General features: G+C 40.0%; 1 protein-coding gene across 4 annotated transcripts in view; it reads right to left on the bottom strand.

Moving 5' to 3' along the window:
- Nucleotides 1–14429, bottom strand: part of LOC115114489 (dipeptidyl aminopeptidase-like protein 6) — a 182433-nt gene that overhangs the window by 82777 nt on the left and 85227 nt on the right. The window contains exon 1 of one of the 4 annotated variants that reach the window (XM_065013450.1): nt 2702–2819. The exons of the other annotated variants lie outside the window; for them this stretch is intronic. Within the exon in view, the coding sequence (XP_064869522.1) occupies nt 2702–2749 (48 nt within the window). The 5' untranslated portion in view covers nt 2750–2819. Of the gene's footprint in view, nt 1–2701; nt 2820–14429 lie in introns of those variants that run through there. 4 annotated transcript variants of the gene reach the window in all.

The raw sequence follows: 14429 nt of genomic DNA on the forward strand, positions 1-14429 counted from the left end.
AAATGTACAGTACCATCCAGATTTCAGACCTTACAGAGTTTGAAGAAGTTACGAGAGAAAGAACAGAAAAGGACAGCAATGTTATCTAGCTGAACAAAGAGAGACATCTATGCAGTTCAATAAACAAAGAGCTGCAGACAGTTTTAGAATGGGTGGCAAGTAATAAGCTAGTCCTAAATATAATCAACAGCGGAAAGCATTGTATTTGGGACAAATCATTTGCTAACCCTGAAACCTCAAGTAAATCTTGTAATGAATAATCTGGCAATCGAGCAGCTAGAGTAGACTAAACTGCTTGGTGTAACCCTAGATTGTAAACTGACATGGTCAAAACATATTGATGCAAAGGAAGCTAAGATGGGGAGAGGTCTGTCTGTGATAAAGCACTGCTCTGAAGTCCTACAGGCCCTTGTTTGATCACACTTGGACTACTACCCAGTTATATGGTCAAGTGCCGCCTAAGGACATAGGGAAATTACAGTTGTCCCAGAACAGAGCAGCACCGCTGGCCTTTAATACTGGCTCAAAGTAGAGAGATTGACTGCATCACTACTTGTCTTTGTGAGAGGTATTGACATGTTGAATGCACCGAACTGTCTGTTCAAACAGCTAACACACAGCTCAGACACCCATACATACCCCACAAGACATGCCACAAGCGGTCTCATCACAGTTCCTATATCCAGAACAGATGCTGGAAAACGCATACAGCCATACTACATACAGCCATGATCACATGGAACTCTCTTCCACATCAAGTAACGCAAGTGAGCAGTAAAATCAAATTTAAAAAACATAAAACCTCACGGTAGAACACGGATACACACACACACATACACACACTCTCCACACACACAGCAATATTGTAGTATTGTAGTATTGTAGTTTAATATAGTAATAATGTTTTGTATGATGTATTGTTTTATTTATTATATAGGCTGTGGTGTTTTGATGTAATTGTTTTAATCCTGCCTTGGCAGCAGCTAATGAGGATCCTAATAAATAATAAATAGCCTATTATTTATTTGTAAAGTCTAATCCTTTTTAAGTTTGCTGAATATTCCAGTTGAGAATGCAAATAGCCAGCAAGCCTGGAGTATTCATTAGAACAGGAGAAAACTATCACCCTGACAACAGACTTTGACCTTTCTCTTGAGTCTTGATAACCGGAATGTTCAGCGAGTGTTGGGCACAACCTCTGAAGAGATAGATACAGTACATCTGGAGACTCCCCACACTGGCTGATCTTTGAAGGATCCAACACAAATCGAAAGACTATTAGCAAGATGTTCCTTTGACTTCCAATTTGCATTCCGGCAACTACAGAGAAAGAGTTTGTGTCAAACACTTATTTAGTTCAGGTATTATTTCACCTCTGGTTAAATATTGAAAAGAAGTTCAATTAACACTATCTGATGGGAAATTGGGGACGTATGTACTGTAGACTAATCTCCAGGCAGACAGACAGAATTTCATACTGAAATGTGATTGTGTTCATGAGATTTTCTGCTGAACCTACTCAGCACATGTTAATCCCATCCAGGAACATCAGCGCCGACACATTACGGAAATATCCGTTCAAAACTACCCAGAGGTCTTGTCTTAAAACCTAAATCAGAATCACTGCTAGCTAGCCAGAGCCGTCTGCACGATCTTCACCTGAACAAATAGGCAAAATCACAGGCTTCGTCATGCACTTGAGGGGGTGTTGCTTACTAGTGCATATGCGTCACACACATTTCTTTTCTAGCAGCCCAGGTGGGAAAATGGAAGAAACAAATAAATGTATATTGCATTGCCATCTACAAGGGCTGTATATTACATTTTAATTAGAAGAATTTAACCAAATTTAACTTGCAAGATGGTCTTTAAGGTCACAGAGAGCGATTGCCATGGGTCTTGAAGCATTTTCACACTGATATCCTGTTGTCTATAAGCAACAAATCAAGGATGGTTCTTTATTGATCTTGACAAGTATACAGGATGCTCACTCATATTTTTGACATTAAAAACCCATCAAATATTCAAACAGAAGTTCCAAAGTTTTGCCTATATACACAATGACTCCGCCATGAGCCACGGCCCTTACTCACCCACCACCAACAAAAACCCTCAAGTTATACATAAATATCTCATTTGTCTACAATGGTCCGTGCAGATGTTAACTGATGAGGATGTTGCATGTCTTAAAAGTGAACATTGACATCAATGACCAGCAACATATTAACATCAGGTTGGGTAAGATTGTGTTTCTTTTTTGTCCTTTTTTTTTTACAGAAATGAGAAAAGATTCAGTAATTATTCTCATGGCATTGTATACAACTCAACATGCAGACTACTGTGAGAAAAGAGAAAAACATGTATGCACTCACTACTGTACGTTGCTGTGGATAAGAGAATCTGCTAAATGACTCAAATGTCAACTGTAAAGACAGAAGAAAGCTTCAATAGCTCCCGATGTCTGCATGACAAGATATTCGCTAATGTTAGGTGAAATAAATACATCTATTAAGCTATAAAATGTCTGTCAGTGAGCAGAGAAAAGGATCAGACCCAGCCCTCACTGTCAGCAAACATCTGTAGATTATCCTGACCATGTCTTGAATAAACGGTGCAGTTTCATAAATGTATTTTAAATAGTTTATTAACATATTTGTCTACGATTTATGAATAACCAATACACTAGTAAAACATTCCATACCTGCTCTTCTTGCTTTTGAGTCGCATTTGGCTCCTTGGGAGTAGTCATGATAACTAACTCCACAGCGTAGAGATCACAGCTGTCAAGTCCTGAACAGACAGGTGCGGAGTGCTGCGAACCGTACCGTGCTTTACATTTCAATGCAGAGAGAGAGCGAGAGAGAGAAGAGAGAGAGAGAGAGGGAGAGAAAAGAGAGAGAGAAAAGAGAGAGAGAGAGCGCTCAACTTTACACCAATCCCCGAGATGTCACACGGACGGACGCCTTTTCTTGTTTTGACAAGGACTATAATTTGGTAAAGCAATCATCGCTGCAGCTGACTGCATATGGCACTGGCAGTTGCTTCAGCACAGAGAAAGTGACATTTGGTGGGTGGTCGAGCAATTCAGCTTTCTCCATTATTATTGTTATTATTATCACCATCATCATCACATCTGATGTTCAACCAGTTCTCTGACCACTTCTGCACCAGTGTTGCTGCAGATGACTGTTGAAACTTGACCACAAAAAGTGTAATAAAAATGCATTTTGAATATCCTCCTACAGTAATAATATGGTAGATCAAACGTGAAGGTAAAAGTGAAATAGTTGTCAGTCAGATTTCTTAGGTCATGTTTTGCTGATCTTTTATTTTACTTTATGCACTGAACTAAAACTTCATCTACACTGCAACTACACAAGGTGTTCTCCAACTGAGGCAACTACGCAAATAGGGTTGGAATTGAAAGCAAGAATCACAAACATGCATAAAAATATACAAAATTATACTACACACCCACAAAACTTAGAAACACCATTAATGCACTTTCTTTAAAAAAGTTATACATTTGTCTGTCTTAAAATCTCTCATTTAGTTTCTGTAACACAATTAAGCCCAACTAATTAGACAATCCTTACATTTTGATCACATTGACATTGTTAATTAATGTTGGCACTGTTCCCTACCCCTCTCCTGCTTTTCTCCCTCCTAACGCTTAGAGGTCTTGCTCAAGGCTAATTCATGTTGAACCACGTTTTGCCCTCTATATTGTCCTGGAGTCCCTGTGCCTCCGCGGTACCCATGGGAGCACACGGTTCTGTCCTTCAACCACAGAGCCTAATTTTAGAAGTCTGCCAATCCAGCCCTCTCCTCCTCCCCACTGCACAATGAGCTGTGAGGACTGAGGAGCCCTCCTCTCTGAGACCTGCTGTGTCTACCTATTCAGCTCACTTTGAGCAGCCGGCACCCCAGCCAATGGCGCGCATGGACACACGCTCACATAGAAACACGGGTCTGCATTTCCAGGGGAAGGTGATTCAAGTTTCAAGAATGAGAATGTGAGTTCTTACATGATCTTGTTTATTAGTGTTTATGCTTTTCAGGTTCTCCTCTATTCATTACTGGAAAAACTTGAAAGCGTCTCTGCACACTTCTAGTCAGATCCACATTTATTTTAATAGTAGCTACTGTAAGCTTTCAGCTTGCTCTGATGAAGGTCGACTGACGAAAGCTTAGATATTATTCAAATCAATTAGGATGTGACTGGAAGTGTGCGGAGACTTTTTCCTGTTTCTCCTGTTTGGCATTTCATCTCCAGAACCTTCAATAATGGGTTTTGGGTGTGCGGTAGATGTAGCCTATTATCCTCATTTAAAGTTTCTCCAGTTCCTCATGCAATCATTACAACTATACCATATTAGATTATGAGCCACTGGTGCTGCATAATTTGGTAAGCAGCAAGTTTATAAGATTGGAGCTCTTGACTTTTCCTCACTTTATAAACTAACAATGATGTAGTCCAATGGTCTGGTAAATAACATTGTGTGCTGATTTAATTGATAACCATATACTCTATCTGCAGGTTGAGGGAGCACATATCCTCACCTCTTGAGAGAGATGCTGAAGGTAAGCGCAGCGGACACCTCAATTACAGTCTCGAAAACATCACCCTAGGCAGCAGAAAATGTTGATAATGAAAATATTCCGGTGTGTTCTCTTCAGACAAACAGCTCTCCCAAAAAATAACGAGGCAGACATGCCAGAACGTCACGACTCGAAACAACATTTTGCAGGCAAAACCTTTGCAGTGGTTTGAGTTAAGGTAGTTGATGCAAACTAGCCACTTGCGAAATGCAATCATTAAAAATAACCTCTGTGAGGTCTCCATCTTGCTAGCTACTATTTTTTATTTTTAAGCAGATAAGGACACAAGCATTGACATAGTCTCTCTATGCGTAAAGAGTTTGTCCTTGAAACCAGACCCTAGTCACTGTTGCCTAGCAACAAAGAGATAACAGCAAACATACAGGTAATTTCGTTTCTCCTTGTTATTTATGCAGTTATGCAGTTATACAGACAAAGACCATGGGTCTCTAAAAATAGAGGAGCCTTGAATGGATTACACCTCTCAAATCAATCAATAAACACCTGTTTACTCTTCAAGACCACAGAGAAAAAACATAATAATTGTAATGATGTTTGTACTAATTAGTAAGCAGTGTAGGCATCTCCTCCCATATGCATACATGGCAATATAATTTAATTAGTATAATTTATATATGAAATACTCACAATAAACACCCACAATGAATACCATTCTACAGAGCATTCATCTACAGTAAGTCGAGTCTCTGAAAAGAAAGTGTGGCCATGCAGCCCCTTAAGAAGTGATGTTACATAATACTACTCCCACATGTAGTATAAATAGTTCCCATTCCTTCCCATCAGACACTCTGTTTTTACTGGGGCTGCCTACATCTCAAGCACTCTGTAAACTCCATAGAGATACCTTATCTCTATGCCAGGAGATCTTACAGATGTAGGTAGGATCTCAATGTGATCCTCCTTGCTACAGCAGGACATAATCCTGCACCGACAGGAAATGTGAATTATTATATGGATTATAATTAAATGGACATTTTTTTGTTGGGGTTGATCCATTTTTCATAAAGGAAAATCAAGTCTGACATTTCAAATGTGGAAATTACAAACTTCAGAAGACTTTTTAAACCTCGAATACACTACAAGTTAAACATCTCTGGCGGCGTCGCAGGAAAGTTCTCCTTTAAAAGGGTGATCATATTAAGGCCAGGCACCTCAGGCTAAAATTATTGCTCGGCATCTACTTATCAATTTGAGGATTTATTGGTATTTTGGTCCATTAATATTAGTATTTTGAAAAGTAAAAAAGTTAATGAAAATATATATTAATTCATCCTGAGCTCTCCTTTAACCTCTCATATTGCATTGCACTAGAGGATAAGTTCCCTCGGCTTAGACCTGTGTAGTTTGACGTCCCTCCATTGTTACATGGCCTCCGACTTATCTTTATCTTTCTTGTTTCTTTTAACTTTTACGCACTTAATCTGGCATATGTAGCCCAGTTCTGTGTTATCTGCATCTTAAAGGCAGTCAACATTTCATAAATACATTCATCATTTCAAAGCTCACACGTCATGTAAAGGCCCATTTCATAGAGAATGTTCCAACCTGGACTATATGTGGTAACTTACTTTGAAGAGATGGTGATTGGGTCTAAATGGATGTTTGGCAGTCTAATTTCAGTGTACTTGTCTTTAACTGCCATTTTCCCGAAAGTCAAACTCGTTTCACACACCAGCTATTTTTTCTCAGCCTCAGAAGCATATTTATCCACAATCTGCTATGTATAAATCTGGTCCTGGAGTGTCTTAACAAAATTCAATATTTAGGCTGATTCTAAAAATCTGCCAGAAAAAAATTATTTGTGTGATATGAAAACAGGCACATATTTGCATATTTTAACAATATTTCAGAAACATTTTAATACAAAAAAAGTATCATATTTGTGTCCACATTCAACTGGTAAAAGTTGATTGTGATATGATTAGGGGGGGGGGGGGGGATCCCTATTAGGATGTGATGCCTGGCCTTAAGATGATACATCTGTAGTAGTTCAGCCTGCATGCCTGCTTATTTGTATTAAACTGATTCTATTCTCACGATCATGAAAAGCCTATACCCTATTACTGTAGAGGTCAGAGCCAATCTCAGCCCAGTGACCGCCCTCTTGCACTAGTCATCTGTGGGGAAATGGTAAACTCACCCCTCTATTGAGTAGAGTAGAGCTGGGAACATACGCCTGGCTCAGTGATGGAAGCTTGAAATAGGAACAAACCAATATTGGTACATTGTCTCATATAGAGGAGATGTCTAGAGGAATATCTGTAGGCTATGTGATACCTCCACTTATAAACAGGAACCAGTGATGAGCAGCAGTTTTCAGAACCAACTGTGGACAGCTCCATTGACAGATTTCAGCACCACATGAGATGGACAGCTTCCCTGGCAGATTTCAGCACCACATGAGATGGAGAGCAAATGGACAGACATTCACATTTAATTGGAGAAATCTAACAATGGTGGTTCAGTGGAGTCTTTTGTAGCCGTTTGAGCATACATACACACTGACTGTCTGAAGCGACATGTTAGATGATTTATTTATATTCATTTTTCCTCTCCGTCCAAGGACACAAACACAATAGTGGTCTTAGCACTAGAACCTTCCCTTTGTGTTGACCATCATGTCAGTCAATGATCCGTCAGTCCACAGTGCTGCCCCAGCCTGTATGCTAGCTCCCTCCAGTGATCACCAAGGGAAGCCACACCCCTGTATGTTGGTCAACACCATTTACTTCAACAACCCTATGACAACTCAATGTACATTGTTAAGATACTGTACATTACCACTCAGTCATGACCCAGGCAGTTTTTGCTATTGGATGTAGAAACCAAAGACACACTATAGTAATATCCCATAAATAGGAGGATTATAGTGTCTAGACTGGTGTTACAGTTCAAAGGGTATCTTATACAATCCAGGTTGCAGACAACAACCACTTTGAACCAACTATGTCCAAAAACACTAAGCAATTTCTGTGGCTAAAACAATGTTAAGAGCTATCTCTCAGGAAAGATTAGACCTATTGGCCTGTGCGTTAATGGTGTGTGTACATGGGTGCATGTGTGTACTCATTCTCATGGCCAAAATAATCGCTGCATAAAGAACTCGCCAACTCACTGCACATCTTCAGTCCACTCATGTAACACACTGTGTGCCTTCAAGCTCTACCCATATTAGACTCTGTGGATCAATGAGGTAGTTGTGAGGGGTCTCAAGGTTCCCATACTGTGGCTACAGGAAGGAACAACGTGTTCCCAGGGTAACCACAAGACCAAGCCAGCTGTCCGACCAATCCAGTCCATAGTCTGTCATGCCCCCTTTGCCCTCTGGCATCACTCCAGTTGGCCGTCGCTGACCGCCCCCGACCGACCTTCCCTGACTGTTTGGCTTTTCACACCATGCACTTACACTTTCCAATTGGCAGCACACAACACCTGCCTAAGCTGCCTCTCTGTTCCAATTTACCATAGCACTGAGCAACCCTCCATCCCATCCACAGCGCTTCTGTTCTACACCTTGGCAGAGGCTGTAAAGTCAGAGAGAAGGTTAAACTAACAAGATTGGGGAGTAGCGGCATAGTTTGTCACAGTTCATCTGTATTCTAAAAGGTTGTCCATTCAGTCCTGTAAAAACATGTGGTTCCATCTGTCATGTGATAATGATAGAGAGAGAGAAGTTTGGAAAAGAGTCTGAATAAGGTCGTTTTTCATCGCCCAGTCATTACAGAGGGGTAATTAACAAGTCTAGGGCTCCTTCATCAACCTCATTATCTCCCTTTTACCATGAGGGGCGTTTCACAGGGAAATCATTAATTTGCCATGAGTGTCTGTCTCTTATACACACACACTCATATACATGTGCACGCACACACAGTGAGCACAGAGACAGGCACACACACACACACACACACACACACACACACACACACACACACACACACACACACACACACACACACAGCAGTGTTAATATCCAATGGTCATCTTAATATGGAGACTTTCATTGCTATCATTAACCTTTTGGCTACTTTCATGGCTTTTTGTACGGTAGGCTTATATGAGTTTGATGTCAGAGTCCCTTCAGTTACAAAGGAACTTTTCAAAGCGTGCGTGTGTTCAGTTGTGGAGTGAACAGTGTTTGTCTGATGATTGCAGCTTTACACTGTAAACAGTGGTGTCTGCTTACCCATGTGTGGTCTCTAGTCCCATGGTAAATCAACACAGGTTTGGAGCCAGTCTGCATCATGTTTACTTATGTTATGACTCCACTGGTGTCTTCTTCGTCTCATGCTTCTCTCATATCCTCATATCTAGTGTGGGGAAAACCAGGAGTAGACAGATGTTGTGCCATCTCTTCCATCTCTGTGAGGAATATTTAATCAAAGCAACTTTTGTGGAATAGTTTAGTGACAAACAAAAATGACCCAAAATGACCTCTTAGCAACTTACTGCAATTTGTCTTCAGGCAGACTATTAACCAAAACAGTTCAATCATATCGAAGCCAATAAAACTCTTAAAAACTCATGACAAATCATGACAGAAGAAACAGCAGTACATCACTGAGACTTTTATGTTGAGTGTGTTAAAAGACATGAATAGGTTCTCCAAATAACAAGAACAAGTATTTCGGAAGCAAAATACCAAGAATTCCTGTTCAGCAGTGTGAAACGTTACAAAATGATCAGATAGAAATGTACTGTGTAGAACAGAGAAGTTTGTCTTTCAGGTAGAATAGACAGCTCTATTCCTATTGTGTCAGCTCTATTCCTTACATTTCTACCTGCAACATTGATACATGGAAATCTGCATCCACAGGTTAACAGTTTGCAAAATATCTGCAACGTTCACCTGAATAAATCCACCCCTGATCCACACCCTCTTCATCATGACTCATGAATATGCTGTTATGGTGACATAAAACAGATTTATGAGCCTCATCAACTTTATTCATCCTCATTAACTGCTTACAAAGGAGTCAAACAAAAAAGTCAAAGGACCTTTAAAATCAAAGCTATGTATTGGCAAGTAGTTACCATGGTAATCTAGCATGGCGTGAGCACAAGGACAGCGATAAAATATGAATTAATAGTAACAGGGGGCTTTGCAGAAGCAGGTCAAGGACTTAATACATTTTCTACAGCAGAAAAACAAAAACATAGCATGCCAAATCTGACAATGACCATAGGAGTTGGCAAGCCTGCACAAACAAATCTCGGATCAGGCTGGAAGAATGTACAGAACTTCAGGAATAAGATGAAATAATAAGACTCAAGGAGGAGAATGTTCTTGATCAATCTAAAGATACAATTTAACAGACCCTGATTCGTGCCATGTGAAAGGGGAAAGGAAGCTAAATATATCCTGGGGCGGAGTCAAGGGCATGACGAGGAATACATCCATACAAAATGTCCTCAGTAATTACTGTTCAAGGAGAGGAAGGAAGAAGGATAACCACAGAAACAAACGTAGGATATGCATGGAATAAAGGAGAATCCGGTGTAGGCCAATTCAACTGTGTAGACTAAGAATGATATTTATATCAGATTTAATCCTTTAAAAAAAATCTTTATCTAACTGTGTGTTACGTTTTGAAAGCCTCTCTCACTGTCATCCTCAGTTCTCTCAATTGGTTATACAGTTCCTCTTCTCTACAGACCAAACTAAAACACATGTCCCAGAGTGGTGGGTCACATGTTTGTTTTTTTTACTCCTGAAAAAACTCCTGGCCTTGGGGATGATGAAAACCCTGTCAAACTGCATCAACCTGGTACTTGTTCATATGAATGACATTTTAAAGGACTAGGGGTGCTTCCTATATTCCTGTGCAGACTCCGTTCCGGTTTTCAGAGGAAATGGAAAGAGAGCATGTGACGCACACAACTTCCGCTTTTGGATGTTAACCTGGTGACACTTGGTTGAACAGTGCAGAAGAGAACCTCTGACTGTTCTTTCCCTTCTCGTCAAGACCAGTATGTAGGGGATCTAGTGTAGTTTAAAGGCGCTTATTTTACACCTGCTACATGAGGTTACCTGTACACAGACACAGAGAAAGCAACATGATTGGACAATAAAACTCACAGGGCTGAGCTTGCTTTATGCAGGATTGCCTCATGTAGTCCTGCCCAATGCAACTGTAGGCCTAATTAAACATTTACTCACAGTCTATGTCAGCTATTGTGTTTATTGATTAATTGCAGTTAATCATTTTGAATTGAAAAAGTCTATGTAACCTAGTCAGCCCAAGTTTGAATATAAACCAAATGATCCCATTCACATTTTCTCACAAACAAATGGGCTATAAATATACAACCTTACCGCTTACCTGGCCAGCCCAGAGGAACAGGGTGCATAGTTGGCTAGACAATGCAGCTGCTGTTGTTAGTAGCCTACAGTTGATCAGACTGAAAAATAGTCTAATTTCCATGGAATACAGCATGTCAGATCACTAATGTTGAGGTGTATACTGTAGGCTGCTACATTTATATAAGAGTTTTTGTGTCTGTTGTGCAGGGGCGTAGTACTATAACTAATCTCATGTTATTTGACACATTTTGCCATGAGGCAGAGAGAAAATGTTGCTATTTTAGAGCTCAGGGATTCTTGAAAGACAGGACAATCACATCTTTTCAACAAAAATTTGTTTGATAGACCAAAGATTGAGCTATGACCCGATCTAAAGGAAAAACCTCTTCATTTATGTATAGCACTATTAAATGCTCCAGGGCTTAATTCACGTTGCCATGTTTTACAACATAAAACAACATTCATAAAGCAAACATTATCCCTTAGACGTAGCAATCTTTACTAACGACATGTTACTGGCAGGACACTGAGTAAAGCCAGTGTGTATGTATGCGGATGACACTATATACACACTATATACACATCAGCTACTGTACAACAGCGACTGAAATGACTGCAACACTTAAAGAGCTGCAGTTAGTTTCAGAGTGGGTGGCAAGGAATAAGTTAGTCCTAAATATTTCTAAAAACCTAAAGGCATTGTATTTGGCACAAATCATTCACTAAACCCTAAACCTCAACTAAATCTTGTAAGAAATAATGTGGAAATTGAGCAAGATGAGGTGACTAAACTGCTTGGAATAACCCCTGACCAACTGTCATGGTCAAAACATATTGATACAACAGCAGCTAAGACGGGGAGAAGTCTGTCCATAATAAAGCGCTGCTCTACCTTCTTAACAGCACTATCAACCAGGCAGGCCCTAGTTTTGTCGCACCTGGACTAGTGTTCATTCGTGTGGTCAGGTGCCACAAAAAGGGACTTTTTGCAATTGGCTCAGAACAGGGCAGCACGGCTGGCATTTGGATGTACACAGAGGGCTAACAATAATACGCATGTCAATCTTTCCTGACTCAGAGTGGAGACATTGACTTCATCACTACATGTATTTATGAGAGGTATTTCTGGTTTTTGTTTTTAATAAATGTGCAAAAATGTATACAAGCCTGTTTTTGCTTGTCATTATGGGGTTTTGTGTGTAGATTGATGGGGGGGGGGGGCAATTTAATCAATTTTAGAATAAGGCTGTAAAATAACTAAATGTGGAAAAAGTCTCTGTCTGAATACTTTCCGAATGCACCGTATATGCAAATGAGATGTGTCGTACTGCATCAGGAAAATGGTGGTCACTCTAGACACTGACTGGTTAACCTTTTTTTAAAGGTATCTGTGACCTACAGATGCATATCTATATTCTCAGTCATGTGAAATCCATAGATTAGGGCCTAATGAATTTATTTCAATTGGCTGATTTCCTTATCTGAACTGTAACTCAGTAAAACCTTTGGAATTGTTCCATATTGCATTTATATTTTTGTTCAGTGTACTTCAATTGTTAAAGCATGTTGCAGAACAGTGATTAAAATAGTTTTTCAGAATATTGACCAAACAATATTGACTCCACTCAGTCACTGTCAAGCCAGTGACGGAGTTGACAACAGATACCACAAAACAGACATATTTTTGTTTATTTTTTTTTAGAAATAAAAGTTCAATTCAAACATTTGTCAAATATGGAAAATTATTCATTTGAAAATCCCCAATAAAAAACAAAAAGTTACCCTGCTTGCTAAATAAATACAGAAGGAAATTGGATAGCGCGCTTTGTGTGTTGTGCCTGGCCCACACGACCTGTGATTTCAGTGAATCTGATTGGTCAAAACAAGCAAAGAGCCTGCAGCAGCACTCCGATGTGAAGGACAGAGAAATTGTGCACCAGTTGACAAATCATGAGGCAAAGCGGCCTAAAAAACAGCACTTTGTCCCTTTTCATTTTAACCAAACTTGTCCATTATTATACACTTTACATGACTACTAAACTCATCGGATGCTCCGCTGTAAGTGTCCTTTATTTGGGGTATAGCAACTTTGTCCTTTCTAGCCTACCGGTATATAGCATAACACTATTCAAATAAAAACAATTTGTTCTATTGGTAAACATCAGGTAAAGGTTTTCTGAATACTGCTTTTCTTTTCAAGCTGAGAAGAGTTATTTGGACCACATATTTCCCAATGTCAGCCTCCTTTTATGTTAGCTTCTCTATACAGAACCTAGCTGTGAATTTCAGCAATTAGGCCTTCTGTTTTGTTACAACAGTAAATTCCCAGCTCCTATTACCTTGAATGGAAAAAAAACATTTTTCATTACTATGCAACTTGTTCCTGGAATGTGCAGCAAAATTTGTTTACATTTTATCATTTATTTGATGTGCAATGAAATATAGAGAAGTGTACCAAAGCTCATTTGTTGTAAAGCCCTATTTCTTCAAAGTTAGAATGCAACAACAAACACCTCAAAAGGTTTGACTGGGGGCAAAGGATAGATCACACTGATAAATGTCTGAACCATCTGAGACAGTGAATAGCAAGTCACAACACCCATTATTCAACTAATATACTAACAATCTTGGTAATACATGAAGATAATACAAAAATCAGTCCAACAATACGTTCCCAAATCCATAAATATACATCTACAAAGCTCTATACAGCAGTCAAGTTTTCAAAGTAATTAATTCACACCAAGGAAATATTGATACGTAGAGAGGCCAAACATACCTTTCATACTCTTTCCACTTTGGATAACTTGTGAGTTTTCATTCCGAGTGTTAGGAAGGGCTGTTAGTATGAGCCAGACATATGGACTGGCTGAGTGAAGCTGATTCAAGATCTGTCCATAGTGGAGACACACCTTACCCCATCATGGAGAGAGCCATCATACACTCAGTGATTCAGCATAAAATCCCCACACCTTACATTAACGAACTGAGTTTGTGTGCATAAGTGTGTATGTGTGCACACTTAGTCTAGCTTAGCTCAGCTAGACACAGAGACACTGCCCTCCTTTCTCAAGTGTAGACAGGCGTCATTGTAAGGACCCCATGTTGAGCTAGCCGGCAGTGGCTAGAATGTGACACACCCTATCAAACTAAAGCAGGCCGGGGCAGTACACAGGGTGACTCTTCAGAATCAGATAGAACTAACTGTTTGACAGTTACGGATGTCCGCACACACACACACACACACACACACTCTCTCTATCTCTCTCTCGCTGACACACACACACCGCAGCGCTGCTAAAACACAACACTATGGGAGTCTATGGGAACAAGCCAGCCAGCCCAGCAGTCATGCAGGCTCTCAGCATCATCTCCTTCACAACAATCAGCACTAAGCCACTTACCAGGGCCATTATCTCCCTCTCCCCATTCAGCCCAGATCAGCAATAACCGTCCCCACCACACAGCAGCCACATTACAGCTGCTCTATACCCTCCATGGGCTG

The sequence above is a fragment of the Oncorhynchus nerka genome, linkage group LG9b (genome assembly GCF_034236695.1).
Source record: "Oncorhynchus nerka isolate Pitt River linkage group LG9b, Oner_Uvic_2.0, whole genome shotgun sequence".
NCBI classification, from domain to species: domain Eukaryota; kingdom Metazoa; phylum Chordata; class Actinopteri; order Salmoniformes; family Salmonidae; genus Oncorhynchus; species Oncorhynchus nerka.